Raw genomic sequence first — 24,166 nt, 5'->3', positions numbered from 1 at the left:
TACTAAAATATATAAAAGCAGGTACAGTATATTGTATAATATAGTTACTTTGGAGGTCAATCTAAATCACCCAGCTATATTCCACTGTGCTTTAAAAACAGGATACAATATTGCATGACAAAAATGCACCAGATAGTTGGGAAGGTCAGCCCTACAACTCTGCATTACGATTTGGAACTCCCCACCGAAGCAGCTGTCTCCACATTTAATAAGTCATTCTGATAACACTTCTGTAGATAATATAAGGATATATTGCAGCATCATCTACTGTGCAAGAAAATCATACTCTGGCCATTCTTAAAGCATTTATTGCAGATCTTCAAAGAATGATAATTTCTAATACAGTCACGCATCCTAAGGATGTTTCATAAAAGTTTCCACGCTGTTAAATAAGTAAAAAAATCTGTACACAGTATCGGCACTACATAGTGTGCAATGCAAAACTATGTACAATATGCTCTTGTTAAGTTTCAATATCGAATGCAAAATAATATAATTTACTTATATAAGTTTTACCTAGAGAAAATGCAGTGTAAACAGCTTGTAAAAAAAAAAAAAAAAAAAAAAAAATCAACTGACATCAAAACTGTTGTACAACCAACAAAGAGTTGTATATAACCAGCAGAATTTAAAACTGCATTACAAATAACATGAAAATTACTTGTTTCCACATAAGAATTTAACTTGTACAACTTCCTGTTATTTTGTTATTACTGGTAACCAACATGAATTGTGCAAAACAAAAAATAAAGACTATCACCATAACATCCCACCTATAAATGCCCCAAAAATATAATAGTTCCACTTTGCTAAAGACCCAGACGTTCTTTACTTTGCAAATCATTCACCGAATTCAAAGCAGGATGATATAATATGCAGAACCGAGCAAACATACTGGATCCCGTCATATTCCACCCAGTGTAAAAAAAGGTGACAACGTCTCGGTTATAAGAGGGTCAAGTTTTTTTTTTTTAAATATTACCTTATGCCAATAAATTTACTGTTGTACACTACAAAGCATACTGAATGCAGTATACATCTGTTTCTGTGTGTGTGTGTATATATATATATACCTTCAAGTTTGCCTACTAAATGGTGATATTCATTATGTACGGATGTGTATAAATATCCACATAGGAAAAATCAGAGTGCTTTCGTGTCATTATTCCTACGTGGATACTTAGGTATAACCGAATCACGTATTCTTGCAAGTGTGTATGCATGCACATGTGCCTCTTCACATTGTCGCACTTGCCCAGGAAATTAAGAAATTTGCGATAAAACATCCTGTAAAAGCAAAATCCTCCTCTAAAAATATCATGTATTCATCAACCCTGAGCATTATGCTGTTCAATGCATTCAATTAAGCATCAGGACTTGGAAACCCCCCATAAACAATAATCGTCCAGAGGAAGCAATCATTGTTGCCACAAACAAGATTTTCAATCCTCTTACAAGATTGTAAGAGGATTGAAAATCCTCTTACAAAATCCCCCCCCCCTCCCCTCCCACACTTATACAGATTTAAATCAATAATTCCAAAATTTAACCATTTACATCTTGCAACTAAACTGTATCCCAAGAAAGTGTCGCAAAAATTTCCAGATAAATCACAGATGGACCAAAGAACATCACATAACACCACGTAATGGTGCAACTGGTTAATTAAGCCACATACTTCTACAGCTGACAAGGAGAGACATGAATACTGAGCATTTAGTTAGAGAGAAAATGACAAGCAAGTATTAAAAAGGAAAACAAACTGGAATAACTTCAGTAATGTGACAATCAAGCCTGTATAGCATTATGAAGTTGTGCTGCAGTCAATGTAGCCAAAGAACCTCAATTAAAAAAAAAAATCTGAACATCTTCCCGTTAAAAGTTACGCAAATGCTAATTAGGTTACTAATACCTGGACGAAAAGAAGTAAGAAAACTTTGCCATCACAATATATGAATTCTGACGGCTGGCAAAGAAAATAATAAAAAATCAACGTGAACCAACCAGGTATATTCACACCGAATGACCTATTCCCGAAAACATTTTGGGACTATTTTGAGGATATTTTAGCAACAGCATGATTCTCCCCATAAACAAAGCTGAAAACCTAAATAATGTCAATAATTTACGAAGGCAATCGGTCACCTTCCTAAACAAATCTAAAAAAAAAATAAACAAAATTTAATAAATTCCCAAATTTCCCTAGTTCCAATTTTTCCAACTTCAACTAAGTTAGAGTTGGAACTTCTTTTCGTCAATGTAAAAATCCTCTCAAGACTTCAGCTTTAATTATGTACATAGATAAATGACTTTCCAAAATACATTCAAAATGAACAATAACATTTTCAGTCCAGTCTCAAGGTATTATATAAACTTTCATCTACCTAGTGTACACAATCAGAAATGTTAAATGACCAAATGTAGCTATTTAACTGACGTTATCAAGCATAGTGTGTTCTTACACATGGAAGATGAAATTCAACGCGAGAACAGAATAACATGACGTGTCCCCAAAGTAGTAATTGCAATTTGATATTGTGGGAGAACAAAATTTTCGTACAACACTTAAAAGCATAAACATATTATGAAGAACAATATTAATACATTGTACATATTTTATGACAAATGACTTCCAACTTGTAAACAATATTAGTATACTGGAGTAGTAATAAAAATAAAAATATAATTTATATCACACAATTTGATCTCTTTACATATCTAGCGAGATATTACAATTTTGTCAACAATTTACAATTAATCTATTTATGCTTACACTGCATTCAAATTCATTAGAATAATCACACTTAAATCATTTTCTTTCTTTTTTCATTGTCTCTCAGAACTTTCTTCTTCAGCATATCCTTATATGAAAGAATGTCTCCTTGCCATTTCGTGACCGTTTCTTTTTCGCAGATCCAAATTTCTTCTGCTACCTGATGAATGCAAAACAAATGTATTGAAATTAGATAAATAGAAGGAAAGAGCTATCTGTTTTCCAAACAATCTAATTCAGGCTCTACATAATGCACAAATAATCTTGTAACAACATAAGCGAAATGAGCTTCGCTCAGAAATTTATTATATACTGTATATCAATATATAATATTTATTATATACATCAATAACAAAAATTAAGTTGCCATACAATGTATGCCCCTTGAAATTAACATGTAATTTAGGTCAATACCTTAGCCTCATGCCTATATTAGCTATTGACAAACATTTTAGTCTGTGTAAGTGGAAGGTGCCTGCTATCACCAAACAAATGAAATAATGCCAGAATGAATACAGTATAGACATTTCTAGACTTAGAACGAATATAGAAATATATTTTATATATATATCATCAGTTCACCATATATAGAAATATAGACCTTCCTTCGGCCTCACACGTGTGGGGTCCACGGTTCGAGTCTCAAGAGCCCAGATGAACGGAATTATCACCAGACAAGCCTGGCATCAAGTTGGGCATTGTGAGATCTTTTGAAAACGACTGTAGATAAACTATTGCCCGAAGCACTATGCGTGCTAGTGACTATACAAGAATGTAAGAACTTATATATATAAATAAAATAAACTACAAGCAGATGGGCACCGTAAATTCTGAGGCATGGTTAACAATGCAATTTTTAAGTAAATGAGATGAATGCATGCCCCCATTCTCACTGTTAAAAACAAGACATTTTCCTGCAAATACTATAATGATAAACTATTGCTAGAGTACAAACAAATACGCATTTGTACAATAGACGTAAGCCACTTCCAGAAGAGAACCAAGATGAGGGTTGACTACGCTTGTTGATAACGTCTCACCAGCATGGGCATAAGCAAGTTTCTTGTAAAGGAGCAAAATAGTCACCAAAATTCTAACATCTTTAAGACATTTCTCTTCATATCTTTAGCAACTTTATTTTATTGTTGTATACTTTCTGCATTTTGGCATAAAAATTACAAAATCAGAACCCATCATACATTATGGTTGAATCACATCTTCAGTATTGTCATCCAATTTTGATGACGACATAAGTTACACAAGAGTTTCTGAAGAAAGTATGATTGACACGGATACCACATTCCTCATTAGCGTTTCAATTACCGACTCCCCAAATATTAGGTAAAATATTTGAATTTTATTATACGTGTATAGTACTTATATTCTAGCTGACAAATGATATTAAATCAATGTCTTGACCTATAAAAGATTACATTATTTCAAATTAAAATTTTGTTCTTGAATAATTGCAAGAATATAATGTAGGAAAAGTGCTACAGCCAGCTAAAATAATCTTTCAGTGTTTGATCGCCACCATTTTTTGACATTTTATTGTCATGCAAAAACTGCCTCAAAAAACATTATCAAACTTCTGTGATGATGTTATGCCAACCTAAATCATGAATATAATGGCCTAATGAGTGAAAAGCTTCTTACCTGAGATATTAGTCTGAAGTCGTGAGAAACTAGTACCAGGCCACCTTCAAAATCCCTTATAGCATCACCCAGAGCATCAATTGTGTCCATATCCAAGTGATTAGTAGGTTCATCAAGTAGGAGTAAATGTGGTGCCTGTTGGGCCAGCCATGCAAATACAACACGACAACGCTGTCCATCGCTCAACTGACGAATTGGAGAAACCTGCTGCTTTCCGGTTAATCCGTATCGACCAATGATTTTGCGGACCTGAGAAGAAAGTTTAAAGTACTGTATTAGACAAGTATACAAACCAGCGATTAGGCAACACTGGCTGTAAGATGGAGAAACTTCAATTAAGGAGTAATGGTTTGGAAATGTCGATGAGCGAAATGGGCAGGCAGCTAGTAGAGTATTATTGAGTCAAAGTTTTGCACAGTTCAAGAATAGACTTGACATATATATATATAGGAGAATGGGTGGAATAGACAGGACCTGCCTAAACAGGCCTGTTGTGGTGTTCCCCAAAACTTATGTTTTTATACAGTAATATATATAGAAATAATTTATACAGTATATACACAATAAGACAATTCACTTAAATTGAACAGTGTTCAACAAATCCAGATGCATCAAAAGGAATAATTTTCAGTGTGACAGGATGCAATAAACAGCATTCTGCTTAAACAAAACATGTTAAACACTACAGTCATATGTTACAGAAATTAATACATATTTAAAATGATTAGAAATGCCTTACAGTACAAGTACCTAACAAAGGTAACCAACTTTTTCCCGAAGGTCTGCCACAGAACCTTCCTGGAATGGACACTTCTCAACTGTGTGGGCTGTGATTTTTCTCATTTATTCAGAAACAAAGCAACTGTGATAAAAGGATTTCCATTCCCTATTTATAAATTACACTAACTTAAAAGGACAAAAAGATGGCTATTAGTGGCAAATGAGAGTGCAGGAATGGTGTTATAATCTTGTTGAATACATTTACAGCCACAAGTACTGTTCAGTTTCCAATATAAAAAATTATGAAATTTATTGCAACAATTATGATAAATACTGTGGTAATAGAAGGCTCTCAAGGTTGATAATCATAAAGAATGAACGACACAGCATAAATGATTTATACAGCTATACACAATAGGTCTGATTCTTTAATCCTTTAGCTGTGATACCATTTAATACAAATTTGCAATGCTGATGAATCCTCACTGTCCTGGTGAGGTTTGCCAAAAACTATTCTAGCTAATAGGCTAAAGGACTACCCCAAAGCATGAAACAGCAAGGGATAAAAATGAACTAGAATACCCTCCGATTCAGTCCATAGATAAATCATAAACATGGCTAAAAGGCTTCATAAAAGAGCTATGTTAAAAGAGGTTTTAGTTATTTTGCATTTGTGTTAAGAAAAGCATACAGGGACAAAAAAGAATTGAGAAATCTTACAGTTTTAAGGAAAAATTTAAACCAATTTAAAATTGGTCTAAAGCTTGGAGTCAAGGTTAGACAGTCAACATAAAAGAGCAGTCAAAATTTAAATTTCTGTACATACTGGTTAGGTGATCATTGATGATATAGTAGAATTGTTAAGAAATGACGAAGACCCTTTAAATGTTAAAAGGTAAGGAGATAGCCTAGAGCGGAAGTTCCCAACCTTTTTTGAAATGATGCTATTTTCTAATACTTAAAGAGACCTCCAAGGGGTCATAGCCAATGGTGGGGCAGCCCATTCTCCTAAGGTTTCCCAACACCAGGAAACTGTCAAACCTAACCTACCAGAGGACACAAAACAGAAAACGTGGCAGAATGTCAATTTTGCGAGCTGCTACCATTTTCTAGAACGACAATTTTTGGCTATGGGGTAGAGTATACATCAAAATGCAAGGTTCTATTAGGACGGGTTGGGTTGGGAACCAGGGGACTAGAGCACTTCTGGGTACTTGGAGGAAGAATACATATGGCAGAATGAATAAAATAATCCGATATAAATCTATGATCTCGATAAAGCTTCTAAAATCTACAAGACTTCAAGTGTCTATCTGCGTTTCAGACTGATCAATAGCTTTTTCTTAAGGTCAAGCTAACACTTAGAACAGTACAAAAATTGGAATGTTGTTAGAACTAACAGGGCAGGGTTAACCAGCAATAGCCATTTCATTGTAACTTAGGATAGTTCCTGTCTAAAATTATGCCTGGAAGATGGGTATCAATGAAAAATAAGTTTAAGAAGAGATAAATAGAGAAGATAAAATAAAGAGAAGATAAAAGGTATGAAATACATATTAAATGTTATACACATACCTCATCACGTTCCTTAAGATCAGGGAATTGAGTCATCATGTACTCCAAAGGAGATGCATCCAAGTCAAGTAGTTCATGAAGATGCTGATGATAACGGGCAATCCTGAGATGAGTATTCTTGCGTATCATCCCTGTGGAGGGATTCAATTCTCCATACAACAGCTTGAGGAGAGTTGACTTGCCTGCACCATTGGGGCCTACCAAAGCCAACCGCGTGTCTAAGTCAATACCAAACTCCAAGTTTTTATAGATCCAGGGACTATTTTCATTATAGCGGAAATTAACATTTTGGACCATGATAACCTGAGAACAAAAAAAAATATAATCAGGAAAATGAACAAATATTAAAAAAATTAAATCTCACCAATACCTTATTTTCTACACATGTACTACTGCTCATTATATTACCAAGAGATATGCAATACTTTGAAGATTTTTAAGAACTTTGAAGAAATTTGGAAGAACTCTTACCGGGGGAGGAACTTTACCACAATCCGGAAAAGAAAATGTGAGACACTTGTCTTTATTCACTTTTTCTGTAAGGCCACCAGCAACCATTTTTGCCAGAGTCTTCTCCTTGGACTGAGCCTGACGAGCAAGCTTGGCTGAACCATGACCAAACCTTGCAATGTAATTCTGGAAAAGAAATATTACACCTAAAGCAACTTTTGTATTACAAATTATTTAATCAATCACTAATTGCCCACCTTCCCATTAAAATGGGATAAGAGTAATCATCCTAGTTAAAATAGGTTGCAGAGAAACATCAAACTCAACTTTTCTGATCAATCCTCCAAGCCATGGTCCACCACCCTTGACTTGGACAAACATTCCAAGTGGAACAAAAGTTCCACTGTTATTGGGGAGAGGAAACCTAGAAAAATACTGCAACTCAACTCACTTCCAACTTGATTGTTCACTAATATACATAAAAGTAGAACCATAATGCTTAATACCACTACGAAATAGAAACTTGCAGTTGCCACAACAGTTGGAGAAGCAAGCAGCACATCCTTAAAAGCCCTGTGAAATCAAGCATCCACGAGTACACATACAAAATTAGGCCTATAATAGCTTATCTAGGCTTAGGCCAGGATCTTTAGTTCATTTTTTTTTGGATATCAGAAATACAGTAACAATGATTTGAAGGGTTTAAATACTCGTTACCTATCTTTCATTCCACAGACTTTCAAAGAAATCTCTTACTTTTAATTTCATCATCATTTAAAAGTCAACCATGCTAATCTTTAAAATACTCCTTCATCCTTCCACATTTAGAGAGCTTACTAACCTTCATGTGTGCGATCTGGTCCTGTTCCCATTGATACTGCTTCATCTGATTTTCCAGCAACTCGAGGCGCGTGCGCACAAATGCATCGTAATTACCTCCGTAATATATCAATTTCTTCTTGTCCATGTGGATAACATTGGAACAAACACCATTCATGAAGTCCTGCAAATTAAACATTAACCTTTGAACACGACAACTTTTGAATATCTTAATTCTACTCAGGGTTACATCTTTGGTTCACTGGCCAACATGGCCATTCTGGGCCCTACAAGATGCCAAAGTACACACAATTCAACCTAAAATCAAACTACTATATACTACCAACTAAATTTACCCAATGAAAATTATTTATCCATAGTAGGAATGATGGAACTTGTGTCCTATTGATCAAATTGAGGTGGTCTTGATCAACACTAGAGTCATGAACATCTTGGATTTTACAGTAATCAGTTCAATGATGGATTTTAGTGTCATATGATTACAAATTTTCAAAACTTTGCTCCCGTGACCATTCTGGTTGTTAATACTGTACAATGCCACCAGATCTCAGCTCTGGCAAGTAGCTAATTTGCTTCCATGGTTTAAATGCTTTTCATGTCTAATATTTTATGCAAGAATTTTTTCTGATATGTATGCAAGGTCACAATGAATCGGAAAGCCCAAAATGCATAGCAATGATACACGGTACACAAATCATGTGTATAATTTAATTTTATTTATAATAAAACATTAAGGATTGTTGGAATGTTTTAAAAAATTTTTGTATATTCAGTAATGCAACACTTAATCCTCAAATCATACAGCTGCATAATACCTTGTATGTATAAAAATTATTCTCTCACATGAATTCAATATTATTTTTTAATATTTAATATCCAGGAAGCATAATCATAAAATTAATTCTCTGTTCCATGGTTTAGCTGTTGTGAAGCAGCAAAATTGGCTAGACTCATTAGATCGAGAGCAGTCACCAGCTGTGGTTGTGTGGTGGCGAGTGATATGGCGAGGCAAGGCATGCCAATTTCTTTTTATTTAAATTTTCCCATCTTTTGCTTTATTTTACATCCTTTCTTCAGTCAAATGATATATTAGGATGTCACTAGTGGTTTTAATGTTTCATACAATATGAAACATATATATGTGCTATGTGCATATATAGATATATGGCTATATTCATATCAATATTTCAATGGGCATAAGTCATACAATAGCATATAAACACATTTTACATGCAAATATAATCATGGATATGATGACTAAACCACACACCAGAAGATGAGGAGACGACTGCGTTTTGGTCCGAACTGGACCATTATCAAGTCGATTCAAGCATACGATCGACTTTAAATGGTCCAAGACGGACTGAAACGTCGTCGTCTCCTTATGGTGTCTTATCATATCTTCATTTCTGAAGAAATTACCATTTCTTCATAGCTGCTAAAGGTTAATAAGTGAACAAGTGCAAGATGATTATGTACTAACCTGTGAATGAGAGATGATGACCAAAATTCGCTTATACTTGGCTAATTCTTCTTCAAGCCACACACAAGCATCCAAATCCAGATGGTTTGTGGGTTCGTCAAGCAACAGCAGATGAGGTTTGACGAAGAGTGCTCTTGCCAATGCGATTCTCATCCGCCAACCTCCAGAAAACTCCTTACATTTCTTTTCCATCATGTGATGTGTAAAACCAAGACCATGAAGGATAAAAGCTGCTTTGGCCTCAGCTGTGTCAGCTCCCAAGTCTTCCAAACGTTCGTATATATCCATGAGTTGTTCCTGAGCTTCTGCAAGTTTTAAATGCAAGATAAATAAACCTTCGGCCCCAGTTTGTCAATGGTGCAAAATTATTGCCGACAACTATACAAGATTCTGAAAGAACCACCACGAATTCAATTTTGGGTGTACTTAACAAGGTTTTTACTTCATAAATTGTGACAAACTTTAAACACGTTAAACCATTTAGATAACTGGAAAACCAAGATTATTCATGCCACTGCCTAGCCCCTTGGTTGCACAATGTGATACTAATCTAATAAAGAAAATAGGAATTATTCTGCAACATGCAATTTTTGTCCATGTGTCTAGAAAAATATTTCCAAACCATGCAATGTTTAGTCACTGGGCTGCTGACCTTCAAAACAGGGGCCTGGCCTTGGTAAATGCTTCCATTTGTTGGCAATAATCGCCACCCACCCAATGCTTTAGTGTCAAAAATCCTCACCAGTCTTCTTTAAACCCCCCCCCATCACATATTTGCACGTTTTGATAATCTAATCCTTCGATTCACTGAGCTTGTCAAGAAACAATACAACTTTTTGTTTTACTCCGTTGGTCCATTGGAAACTAATACGGTAACCAACTAGCAGGATATAGGCAACTTTTACCTATCTAGGAGGGGACAAAGGTGAGGGAGAAAGATGATGAGGGGAATTTTTGCTTTTCAGTCTTCAACCTTCCTTGTCATTAACATCAAGGTGGCTTTGGACTGACATGGATACTTTTTTCATAATTTACTTTTAGTAAACTATCACAAATTTATTTACAAGTCAATAACATGCAAATTAGCTACATCAATCAGCTGTGGTATTTACCATCATCTTCACTTGCTGCCAATTCTTCAGCCAGTGCTTCTAAGCGAACTCTCTCTTCATCCACTTCCTTAACACATTGGAGTGCCGTCTTGTCCGAAGCTGGCATTTCACGTACCAAATGGAAGATATCTATATGACTCTGAATAGGGACCTCTCTCTGGGCTAATGCTGCTAACAGGGTTGATTTTCCACAGCCATTGGCACCAATTAATCCATACCTGAAAGAAATAATTTAATTTTATGTACAAACCTACAATGTATAGAATTCATTATACTGTTTTCCACTTTCATGAATAGTGAGGCAATGAAGCAAGAAAAATGGGAATAAAGGGATAAAAATAACCAAAAATGTTATACCAACAACAGTATCATCTTGGGTTATGAAATAACAACACACTTCAGCAGCCACAAAGTTTTCATCATTCGATTTGAGACTTGCCTGACAAGAATTTGGCTACTTAAATTACATGTGGTTGACTAGGACTTCAGTGATGAAATCTAGATAAAAAATTGTGGTACAATAACAGCTGAAAAGCACAATCCAATCCCCAGGTATGAAATTCTGATCTGCCCCACTGTTTATCATGTCATGACGTGATAAAGGTCCAGGGCAGACCGAAATGCTAACACATTCATTTAATTTCATGCATGGGTGTTGAATTATTTATAACTTATAATGTACCTAATACTAGATATAATGACCAAACCACTCACCAGAAATGAGATGACAACGTTTTGGTCCGTCCTGGAACATTATCAAGTCGACTGTGTGACTTGATAATGGTCCAGGATGGACCAAAACGTTATCGTCTCCTCATCTTCTGGTGTGTGGTTTGGGTATCATGTCTTCAGCCACATTACTGTGGCATCGTCTGCATACTTTATATTGTACTAGAATTGGGCTCTGCCCTTTTTCCATTCCATCAAATCAAGTGTAAAGTGCCTCCAATAGGCTGTCAATTAACATATGCAATTATCTCTTATAAAAATTATTTCACCAAATTCACTACATTATCACTTCAAGAATTTTTAACATTATCAAACCTTCTCACCATATCTGTCCATCTTCCAAACCTTGCAATTCACTCTTTTGTACTTGTATACAGCACAGTATTCTTATTCAATTACCAAAACACATTAAGATCACCTGAATTTTACTAGTTGTCACCCTTTGCCCTTCAGACTTATTCATGACATTTAAATTCCTCCAGACACCACAAATGCATACCAGATTTTCCATGTCTTCTAGCACAGTTTATGGGAATAAAGAGTTTATGCAAATCTTTCAAAGAACTCACCGTCGACCACAATTTAACTCTATTTTGGTGTCTTGAAGCATCTCTGATCCGTGGAAAGTGATGGAGAAGTTGTCAATCTTAATATCCCGAGCACGTGGGTGGATGCCCAAGACACCAGTGCAGGAACGGGCTTCACTAGCAATTTTCATATCTTCTTCAAGTTTACGGCAAAGAATTTCTGAAATCCACAACACCTGCTTTATTATCTGTCAACCTTTCACTGGATATTGTTATGTCCAAATAAGTTATAATGCTGATTATGAAATCTGTACTAACATCATATAAAGAGCAGATTATATTTATAAGTTCTTCAAAATTTAAGAAAGAATGTTTGAGCACTACTGTAATATCTTATTTTATTATAAAATACTAATATCATCATGAACCCAATCACATAAATGAAATCCCTTGTGTTCAAATGTTTTGCATATATAAACATTTTGGATGATTAGCACATTCAAATGTCTTGCAATATTATAACTGAAATATAAACAAACTATTCTTAGTATAGTTTACTATATATAAGTTTACTATATAGTATAGTTTACTATATATAAAACATGCATAAACAAGTGTGTATTCTACATATAGTATATATTATATTTTATATATAGTATACTTCATAATTAGCAGTAGACCAACTCCTAATAGTTTTAGTAGCCTATCATTATGCAATTTATTTATTGATATAGGTTACATACAGTATATATAAACACCCTCTACACATAAATGGGTGAACACCCAGCACAAGATATAATTTTAATACAGTCCACTTAATTAAATAAAATAAATTCAACAAACGCCTGCTGAGAAAATCCCCCACAGTGATTCCTTCATTTAACTGCCAGCAGCCATATCCATCAGTCTGGTTAACCAGTCTGTAAACCAGGAGGCCTTGCTGCAGACACTGATTCCTGGAACCACCTTAAGGTGTGAATACCAGGTGGGGGAATTGTAAAGTTATTAACTAAAATATGCAAGAATTTATGCATGAAATAATTTAATCAACCCCCCCCCCCAAAAATAGCGTATACAACTTATTTTTAAGGAAGAAATGGAAAAATATGTATACTGCAACAGCTGCTTCTGCAGAAGTGAGTTTATCATTATCTGTTAATGAAACTTGCTCCTAAATATTTACATGCAATACTAAATATAAAATTATCATAATTTACCTTTTCACTGTTTTTTTTTCCCCTTGTCATGCTACCATCTTTGGTAAAAATGTTGACTACATAGCCACCCAACATTACTAGCCATATTTTTGGATAATTTGTTTAACTGCTAATTATTATCTATACTTAGATAGTGGACAAAATTCAATGAGAATGGATTGTCATCAATACTGGAATCACCAAATATTGCACCTCATTATCAGGAATTGGTTTGGTAAATTGGATACGTACGCAGTGGCACCTTACTCCCAACAGCCACAATGTTTACATGAAATATTTCTTTTGTCAGTGTAAGTTACCATAATACAGTACATGGTATTTGAATTTAAGTGTATTTGCAATGTTTATAATTTGCTGTGCTCTTTGTAATAAATCAGGGCACCTACAAATAATCAAAAAATGGAAATTCTTTTCTTTTTTAAACAAATTTAATATAATACAATTGGCAAATGTACTGACCTTCAGAACTAAGCTTCTCAGTGCCATTTGTGCTGCCGTTCATCAATGGTGTTGTTTCACGAGAGTTCTTCTTTGAGTTGTTTGAACTCCCATTTTCCTGAGGCTGAAAAAGCACCGATATTGAAAAAAGAAAAGAAGAAAAAAAAGCCGTACATGACTAACCCATTTAGTATTCCAATCACAAAAGCCTAACCACACTATAATTACCAAGAAATAAAGCTTCCATATTTGTTTTGAACAAAAACGAGAAATAACTATATATATAACCTTATGTTAAAATTATGCAAGCAGCATTACACAGCAGCTATGCACTAAACTTTCCCTTTAATCACTTGCACTTGGTTTATTAAATCCACCTTAATTCTTCAAGTACATAAACCAATCAAAATTGTGTTGGAAAATGCCTTGGCAAGCAAAAATAGAAAACCACGTTACCTCCTTTTCTTCCTTGATATCTACTTTCTTGCCAATTTGTTTGGCCTTTGCTGCTTCCTTCTTCTTCTGCTCACGCTTCTTCTTCGCATCTGATGGCATTGTGGTTTAAGATCTGTGAAAGAAATAATTACAATTTTCAAATTGGTCTTGTACTGTATTAAATTTATATTAACCTATAACGATACTGCCTTATTAACTTGCACAGATACCGTCTTATTAGCCTGAATAGATAGCCTGATGCTATAAGAAATATTGATATTTCTTTGCAAGATGAAGGACCCCCACACATTTGTTTAAGTTCAGTATCGAAGTTTTGGTAGAAAATTTTACCGACAGTGCAATGTGGAGAGAGAGAGAGAAAAAAAATTATTATATATATATATTATATATAAATAAATAAAGTGCAAAAACAGGCACTGATACCAATATCAGTACACCTCTAAACAATTACATATTTCATCTTCTGCTAGGTTAAATGTATATAATTTACACAATTCTAGACCTTTCATTATATTTATTGGAAGTACAGTACTGTAATAACAGTAATTTTTCTGGCAGCTGTGAGTTATTTCATTGTTTGAAGTGTAAGGTCTGTACACTTTTATTCTAGACAAAATCTGCCCTTAGTGATACTTGCAAAAGGTTGCCACACTTCAAAAAGCCTTTATCTAACATTATGTTAATTGCTTGCTAGTGACTCGAGATGGGAAAATTGTGCGTACATGCAGGCTGCTCCAAGCAACAGCCTGTTGGACCAAGCTCTCACAAAGTCAAGCCTAGCCCCAGACCAGGCTTGGGGAGTAGTAGAACTAGAATCAAGCAGGAATCGGGCAAAACCGTATTTATATGGCACAGAATTAATTTCCTTCTTCACTTCTGTAAATGATATGCAGACCTTTTACGACAAGAGGGTATTAGGTAATTGGCATGTTGGTGCCTTTTGAATGGACCAATGTGGCCATAAGTATGGTTTGTTTTTTGGGATGATGTAGCAATATTGTTCAAACATTTTGAGCAGATAAGTCCAAGCAGCCCACATTGTTCCACACAAATGATCTCATTTGAAGCAGTGACTATACTACTGTACTGGTGTGCTTCAGGTGATCATACTCCCTCTCACACACCACTAAGTTGTCCACTGCCTTCAATGTGGCGAAGGAAAATCATTAAAGTTAACAGAGTAACAGTCAACCATATCAAAGCAAGTCCAAGCGCAGTTAAAAGTTCTGTACCTCAGGGTACAATCTTTGCACTACTGCTTTTCCTTATTCTCATATCAGATATAGACAAATATACAAGTCATAACTTTGTATTATCCTTTACAGATGACAAATCAGCATGAAAATTACCTCTGCTGAAGACATTGAAAAACTACAAGCAGATATTAATAAAGTTTTTGACTGGGCAGCAGAAAAAAACATTGTTTAACAGTGATAAATTACAAGTACTCAGGTACGGTAAAAATGAGGACCTTAAAAATAATACCAGATACAAAACACAATCAAATCTGCCTATAGCAGGAAAGCAGCATGTAAAGGACTTGGGAATAATGATGTCCGACGATCTAACATTTAGGGAGCACAACCAAGTAAATATTGCGTCGGCCAGAAAATTATAGGATGAATTACAAGAACTTTCAAATCCAGGGATCCCATCACAATGGTCCTATTATTCAAATCACTTGTGCTGCCCCATCTTGAGTACTGCTCAGTACTCACTCACCCCTTCAGAGCAGGAGAAATTGCTGAAATAAGAAGACACAGAACATATACGGCATACATGGACACGATAAAACACCTAAATTATTGGGATCGACTCAAAGCTGTCCAAATGTACTCACTAGAAAGGAGACGAAAGAGATATAAAAAATATACACATGGAAAATACTGGAGGGCCAGGTCCCAAATCTACACAATAAAATAACATACTGGAGTGAATGACATAGAAGAAAATGCAGAATAGAACCAGTGAAGAGCAGGGGTGCCATAGGCACAATTAGAGAACATTGTATAAACAGAGGTCTATGGTTGTTCAACGTCCTCCCAGCGAGTACAAGAAATATTGCCGAAACAATCGCGGACATCTTCAAGAAGTGCCAGACCAACTGGGCTGTGGTGAATATGTGGGCCTGCAGGCCGCTCTAAGCGTCAGCCTGTTGGACCAAACTCACAAGTCAAGCCTGACCTCGGGCTGGGCTTGATACCTGGTTGATAGGGTTCTGGGAGTTTCCCTACTCCCCAAGCCCAGCCCGAGGCCAGGCTTGACTTGTGAGTTTGGTCCACCAGGCTGTTGCTTGGAGCGGCACGCAGGCCCACATACCCACCACAGCCCGGTTGGTCCGGCACTCCTTTAAGAAAACATTTAGGTTTCTCTAGAGTAGAAAAACTTCCAGAACCCCATCAAGCAGGTATCAACAGTTAGTCCCAATCTCCATCCTGATGAATTTCAGCTATCACTATATCTAATCCTGTGAATCATACAAAAGTCACCTGTGATATCCGGTATATACAAATCACTGCAGCCATCCTGCTGCTGCTATTTTTCCATCTAATTCCTGGCCTAATCCAATACATCTACAACATTTCAAGATAGTAAAAAAATCACCATTAGTCATATCTTGACTCTTAGGCATACCATAAATTACACAAGAGTGCATACTGCACATCTCTTTCCAAGGAGGCTTAGGCACCACTATGTTACAGTACCATATTGCACACTTTTCCATGATCATTTTTTGTGATAAGTGTGAAAGTAATACTACTTTTACTTGCAGTAGTACTGCAACACAAGTTGCACTCTAGTGTGCAGAGAAGTAAAATACAAATGCCTTTACACACTAACAAACCAGCAACCCGTATGTTTTTACATACAAGCATTTAGCACGTTGATAATGCAAGATAAACATTGGTCCTTTATCTGTCCGTCGTCTTTTTACGTGTTGCTAAAGAACACTCGCTACATCTTCTATACTGCTAGCACAACTCTTAATTATGAACGAGGTTGCAGAATAAAGAGCTGGCGGCAAGACCCAGGCTAATAATTGGATGGATACTTTATATATCAAGGCACTACGGGCTCACCATAGCCCGAGTTACTTGGAACTTTTTGTTCCAGGTAGCGAATCTTTAACAACAACAGGATACTGTATCACCTTTACAACCCAGTGTACCAGACTAATTTGTCTAAATTTATAGATAAAATGGGTTGTGTCTAAAGGCTTTTCTATGCCCAGATGTGTACATTGAGGGAGACACCATCTGTGGAAGCCATCTGTGGAAGACATTTGTCACACCTGGTGTCATGATACCATCTGGTTATGTAGCAAAAATATTAATATTGCAATCTTGCAATATTGTTACAACCAGGTCTGACACTTTCCCCAACCAATTCTGGAGGGGAAATAAATTTGGGCATTCTTGCATTGATTTCCCATGCCTTTTAAGCAATTATTTTCTAATAGGCTTACTCCGAAAATACCAGATGATATTCTCAGTTAAAATATCAATAAACCTTTCTTCCGGCTTCAAATAAAAACTAGATTTGTTATAGTTTAAAAGCACACGTATTATTGTCTAATATTTGTCAAGCCAGACTCATAGGTATAGGACTATACAAGCAAGTGAATTTAACTGATCAAAAGCGTCATATTAATAACCCAAGACTGACCAATGTGGTTTAAAACACCAAATCACAAAACATGCGTCACCAGCTGGTGTTAAATACGGGGAAAATTCTTGAGACATGTGGCCCTATCTATGACGCAAGCCTCCAGCCTCCCAAAGACTCTGGCGTCTGCCTCGCCCCTCACACACAACTTTCTTCTCCATATTGACGTGATCTTCAAGATCCTTATTGCCTATAGCCAGTCCTACGACTCCAGCACCTTCAGGGAGCGGCCAACACAAGGCTAAATAAGGCCTGTGACATCCGTGGTGACGAGGCCACTTAGCAACGCATGGCCTCATTTTCTCCCTTAACCGTACATAAAACACCGGGGTATATGTACCCGCGGGCTTCAACCTGAGGGTGACCCGAGCGTCCGCACGCAATATACCGTAGCCCAACGCGAAGAGAGAGCCGTACTTACATAAAAACGAGCCTAATTCTGACAAAGGAGCCTCTTCACGTGCAGTGCTAACGTCGGGAGTACCACTTCCGTCCGCTGGCGCTAGGTGGCAGGACCAGCTCTCCGCCCACTCACCGAGCGTAACACCTATATTATCAGTCTTATTTCTCATATATACTAGTTTAATGCTGGTTATTAACAGGTGTGGAATTTGTTTAAAATAGTTCCGTGCTATCTTCGTCAAAATAAATGCCAAGAAGCGTTGTAGTTAATGATAATGGTGTTTATATTCTTGTGCTCCTTGAGTGGTTTCCATATTTTCATCATTCAATGGGGAAAGGCGGGAAATGGCTGGGTACACTGATTTATTTATATTTTTATAATATATAGAGATTTATAACTTACAACAAATACAATTCAATTTAAAAAACACTTAAAATCAGTGCTCCAGGTATACAATGAGAATCTGCAGTAATTTTAAAGTTGAAATTTAAATTAATAAGGCATTTAGAATTAACGATGATGTTCATATATTTACATTGAAAAGTTAAAGAGGAGTTTCAGTTAACACAATTATTATAAATTATAATGGTGAAGAAGTGGTGCGTTAAAGTCACCCATCAGAATGGTTTCAGAGTCACTAATAACTGAGGGAAGAGGTGTTCCCATCATTCTGTCACACCTCACATAAATGTAGCCAGTCTAGATTGGCTCTTGCTACCTAAGTATCTAAGATCTAAGTGTATCTAGTGTATCTAAGAGCTCTTAGATATCTGAAAATTATGAGAATATGAGTCTTCGCTCTTATAAATTTTTAAGGTCAACAAAGTAGACCACTTTTGATATGTCTGTATATCTACCTCATGAGGACCTGCGTTAGAGAAAATTTAGACTAGTCTAAATTGGTCTCTTATTTGTTTCTCTTGGCCTCCGAATTCATGATAGAGCTGATGAGTTAGCCAGAGAATCTGCCTTTAAAGAAGAAATTGAGTATAACCTTGGATTATCAATAAGCAGTCTGAGAGCAATAGTCACTAAGAACTTCAACAAAATCGTGTAGATCTGAGGCAAAGTGAAATCAACACCAGTAATTCCATCTATCATCATACCTGAATTTACTTGAGGGGCCACTAATACTTGTGGCCTCGACGAGGACAGGAAGCTGGCGGCTTGTCAAAGGTCCCCCATTTGTCCAGATGATCTTTTCTATCTGTATTTTAAACCCCAGCAGAGTTTTGACGTTTACGGCTTCGGCGGGAAGGCGGTTCCACGGATTTACAACCCTATGGATGAAAAAGCAAAATCATACTATCATGCAAAAAGAGCCACACATACATGGATCATCCAATAAAATCAGCAGACTTCTACATATTACTACTCCTCGCCTCAGACTCGGTTATAAGTATCTGGAATTTTTCATTATCTGCTGATGTAGACTTGACCAAATGTAAACTGTGTCAACAAAATTATTCGCACTCCATCACTATGTGATGGAGTGCGAAAAGATACGTGAATTCAGAGTTCTATAACAAATGTTCAAGAGATGTCTAAATAATTCATTAACAATTATCTGCTACCAGAAATCTTAGCCAAATATTCCCAGTTTACAATCTGTAGGTAGTAACTAAGTGATTGTAACCTATCCACAGCTGCCCACTGTATGGGGGGCGGTGTGCAGGACAAACATATCAATTGTGACGCTAGCTCTCCACATATGTCAGTTGCTTAATTTAGAAACTGTACTTGAGGTCGATCTCGAACCCATTGTTGAGGTGACGATGTGTATTGAATTTTGTAACGAGCTCATCAAGACTGTAACTTGCATTTGTTACTAAATGAATTGTGGGGTTCAATCCCTGAGCCCATTATGTGCCTCTGTAACCCTTTCCACTACCGCCCACAAGATGGGTATGGGGTGTATAATAAATGAACTAAACTAACTTCATGATAAATGCTCAGTGGCGGATTCGCAGACTTATATACTCATAGAACACACATACGGATGTGCAAAAAAATTGCAAAAAGACAATTAATTTTCCTTAAAATGTCAGAACCAGTTTATTGCATAATGAGTTTTAAAACTCCTGACTCGTGTTTTTAATGTTAATATATGACTTCACAATGCAATTTGGACGTAGTAAACCTTCACTAATAATGCTTTCACTTGACTCAATAAAGTTGAAAAGTAAAATAATTGTTTATTTACAGGTGATGATGGCTGGTGGATCAGGGGCACCCCAGCTACACGGGCTCGGGAAATGAAAAGGGGGTTGGAATTTCCCTACAGCCCTACTTTCCCTCGGCCGTTTTTTCACTACGGGCTCACCATAGCCCGTGCTACTTGCCCCGCTCCTGTGCCAGGTAAGTTACGGGCTCACCATAGCCCGTGCTACTTGGAACTTGTTCCGAGTAGCCGAATCTATAACATTCCCTACAGCCTCTTCAGAAGGCAGGTGTGGACGATGAAGGGAAAGTGTAGCGCAGCAACTCATATTTGACTTAGTCATCCCTCGCATTAGCCACGTTTATGAGAACGGGAACTGTTAGGAGAGAAAATGTATCCGATGGCTCACTGGATTTAGATTTTTGATTCAAGTAAAGTCACAAACATTGAAGATGAATTACAAACATAATGTTGGATTTAAAGATAGAGCTAATACATACAATACCTAAAGCCACTAATACGCATAGCGTTCCGGGCAGCCTCATTTGGAGCCTCATTTGTGCCCTTCCAGAGGCAAAAACGGCTATGCCATGGGGGACTGCTCTATGGGATGCTGAGTCAAAAGTCCTTTTCAATCGGCATCCAAGAATCCAAGAAGAACTCTCCTCCTCAGAATGAAAGCAAAGCATCTATGGGATGAAAAATTTAGATCATCTAGGTCTAACAGTTTTTGGTATGGGTGACTTTAATTTTAGTGGAATAAACCGGCTTAACAGAACAGGGAATAATGAAGCAGAAGATTTTCTAGAATTAATTGACGATTGCTTTCTTAATAAGCAACACATTAAGGAACCAACGCGGAAAAATAATATTTTTAGACTTAGTGTTAACTAACAGTGAGACAAATTAATGACATCGAAATAGAGAGTGAGCTAGGGAACAGTGATCACAAAGAAATCAGCTTTAGTATAGAATGAAATAGATCTGTAGGAGAGGAGGAAGCCAATTAGCTTAACGTCTATTGTGGGAGTATTGCTTGAATCGATAATTGCAAATACCATTCGTCTTCATATTGAAAACATAAGTTTATAAATGATTCACAACATGGTTTTACTTAATGGCCGTTCTTTAACAAAATTTCTATAATTTTATTCCAGCATAGTTGAGGCAGTTGATAGTGGTAAGGGTTGTGATGTTGTGTACCTTGATATCACAAACAAAAGCAAAGTTTTTGATAGAGTGCTACATGAAAGATTGATTAAAAAGATAAGAGGCTCACAGTATTGGGGTGCTATTGGATTAGGGCATGGCTATACCACAGGAAACTAAGAGTTAGTATAAATGGAGTTAAGTCAGAGTGGGAAAATGTAAGTGGAGTGCCTCAAGGCTCTGTCCTGGGACCTCTGTTATTCATAATATACATAAATGATTTATATTCAGGTTTGAACAGCAATATTTGCAAATTTGCCGATGATATGAACATCGGGAAGGAGATAAACACAGAAAAAGACTATCCCTTCAAGACGATCTAAATACTGTTTTTAAATGGTCAAAAGATGGGCAGATGCAGTTTAATGCTGACAAGTTCAAGGTTTTGAGGCTAGGTAATGACAATAGAGTTGCAAGATACGAGATGGTGTTGAGATTACGAAGTCGGATTGCGAAAGGGATCTGGGAGTTATGATTAGTAACAATTTAAAGCCAAAAAAGCAATGCATAATTGTTCGTAATGAAATAAATAGGACACTGGGACTTATTTATCGAGGCGTTGATAATAAAACACCTAGTGTTATTCTTCAGGTATATCATGCTCTTGTTAGGCCCCATTTATAATGACCAATTACTGTGTAATATAATATGAATATAATATAATGTAATATGAGATGGCAAATCATGCCTCACAGGATTAATTGAATTCTATGACCAGGCAACAAAAATCAGGCAAGAAAGAGAGGGCTGGGCAGACTGCATGTTTTTGGATTGCCAGAAAGTCTTTGAAAAAGTACCACATAAGAGATTAGTGCACAAAATGGAGATGCAGGCAGGCGTGAAAGGGAAGGTATTCCACTGGATAAGGGAGTACATAAACAATAGAACACAGAGAGTCACTGTGAGGGGTGAGGTCCCGGAGTGACGAGGCGTCACCAGTGGAGTTCCTCAGGGATCAGTCCTTGGACCTATACTGTTCCTGATATATGTAAATGATCTCCCAGAGGGAATAGACTCGTTCCTCTCAATGTTTGCTGATTGTTACAAGATGACCTAAACAAACTGAAGAAATGATCCAACAAATGGCTACTAAAGTTCAAGCCAAGTAAATGTAAGGTAATGAAACTAGGTTGGAGGAAATAGGAGGCCAGTCACTGGATACCGAATGGGAGATGAAGTCCTCCACGAAACGGACAGCGAGAAAGATCTAGGAGTTGATATCATGCCAAACCTGTCTCCTGAAGCCCATATCAAAATAATATCGGCGGCGTATGAGAGGTTGGCTAACATCAGAACTGCCTTCAGAAACCTGTGTAAGGAATCTTTCAGAACGTTGTAGACTACGTATGTAAGACCAATCCTGGAGTATGCGGCCCCAACATGGAGCCCGTACCTTGTCAAGTATACCACTAGGCTAGTCCCAGAACTAAGAGGCATGAGTTACGAGGAAAGGCTGAGTGAATTGTACCTCACGTCGCTGGAAGACATAAGAGCTCGGGGAGACATGATCACCACATACAAAATTCTCAGGGTAGACAAGGATGGACTATTTAACACGGGTGGTACGCGCACAAGGGGACACAGGTGGAAGCTGAGTACCCAAATGAGCCACAGGGACGTTAGAAAGGACTTTTAGTGTCAGAGTAGTTAGTAAATGGAATGCACTAGGAAGTGATGTGGTGGAGGCTGACTCCATACACAGTTTCAAATGTAGATATGATAGAGCCCAGTAGGCTCAGGAACCTGTACACCATTAGATTGACTGTTGAGAAGCGGGACTAAAGAGCCAGAGCTCAACCCCCGCAAACACAACTAGGTTGTGTTTGCGGGGGTTGGCTGAAGTGATAGCACAACTAGGATCACCTAGTTGTGCTATCACATAGTTGATCATAATACACCTATAATCAAGAACAGGAAATGTGCTATTGACAGTTGGCACCCACCTGTGGACCTTCAGCAGGTGGTCGTTAATCTTGGTAATACACTGGTGGATCATGCTGATAGAGCCACTGAAGTTGACTGTTCTGCAGCATATGTTTTCAGCATGAAGGTTTGTGTGGTACTTGTAGCAGCGTCTGTCATAGGCTGGGTGGTGTCTCGTGGTCTTGTGTGGCGACGGTGATGATATTTGTGATGGTGATAAGGGCACCCGAGGCAGGATATAAGAGCCGAAGATAATGACTACCGTCGCTCACCATTTGGTCACCATTTGGTCCGGGAGACATCTCCCGTCACGCAGGGTGCAGTCGCGCCTCTACAGATCTCCAGTATCATCTATTGATACTGGTAATGGCTCAAAAGGGCCACCACTTACGGGCTATTCATGCCCGTGCCACCTCTTGGGTGGCTTAATCTTTATCAATCAATCACTACCGTCACTAGCACCATCCACGCCACCTGCTGGGCCGCCAACCACCACGTCTCTCTCCTCTCGACTTGCCGTGACCTGAGCCTTGCCACCCGCCAAGCTGTCAACACCATCCTCGTTCACAGTGTTGCCAGGAAGATTTTTTTTATTAACACATTTAGGTACATCTGCATCTGTGCAGCTACCCTAGACGGGTAGAGTCTCCCTACTCCCTAGAGTCTCCATAGACTCCCCTACTGAAGGGGAGTAGAGGGTGTCACAAAACTAGCTATGTTATTACACCATTATGTTATTACTAGCTATGTCTAACTACGTTATGCTAAAAGCCCCATCACACAGGATGGTTAGTCAATGAGGCATGTGATCAGTAGTCTGCATTGGCA

General features: G+C 37.3%; 1 protein-coding gene across 1 annotated transcript; it reads right to left on the bottom strand.

Moving 5' to 3' along the window:
* Positions 1-292: 292 nt before the first annotated feature.
* LOC123773703 (ATP-binding cassette sub-family F member 2) lies at positions 293-18,173 on the bottom strand. The gene is made up of 11 exons (XM_045767565.2): positions 18,064-18,173; positions 13,977-14,088; positions 13,542-13,644; positions 11,908-12,085; positions 10,610-10,827; positions 9,498-9,802; positions 8,016-8,177; positions 7,196-7,360; positions 6,725-7,027; positions 4,430-4,678; positions 293-2,933 (listed from the first exon to the last, which is right to left on the bottom strand). Exons 2-11 carry the CDS (start codon positions 14,073-14,075, stop codon positions 2,805-2,807), a joined length of 1,911 nt encoding a protein of 636 aa, XP_045623521.1. The 5' UTR covers positions 14,076-14,088; positions 18,064-18,173; the 3' UTR covers positions 293-2,804.
* Between the last annotated feature and the right edge of the window lie 5,993 nt (positions 18,174-24,166).

Source organism: Procambarus clarkii, chromosome 72 (assembly GCF_040958095.1).
Source record: "Procambarus clarkii isolate CNS0578487 chromosome 72, FALCON_Pclarkii_2.0, whole genome shotgun sequence".
NCBI lineage: Eukaryota > Metazoa > Arthropoda > Malacostraca > Decapoda > Cambaridae > Procambarus > Procambarus clarkii.
Note: the sequence above shows the minus strand (reverse complement) of the source record. Positions and strands in the feature narration are given on the sequence as shown.

What these genes read in the sequence shown, in the direction of transcription:
- LOC123773703 (XM_045767565.2), bottom strand. Translation starts at nt 14,075, where the DNA reads ATGCCATCAGATGCGAAGAAGAAGCGTGAGCAGAAGAAGAAGGAAGCA. An exon ending in ATATCAAGGAAGAAAAGGAG is followed by an intron (nt 13,645 to 13,976) that starts GTAACGTGGTTT and finishes GTGCTTTTTCAG; the next exon opens with CCTCAGGAAAATGGGAGTTC. An exon ending in ATCTTAAGGAACGTGATGAG is followed by an intron (nt 4,679 to 6,724) that starts GTATGTGTATAA and finishes CTTTCTTCTCAG; the next exon opens with GTCCGCAAAATCATTGGTCG.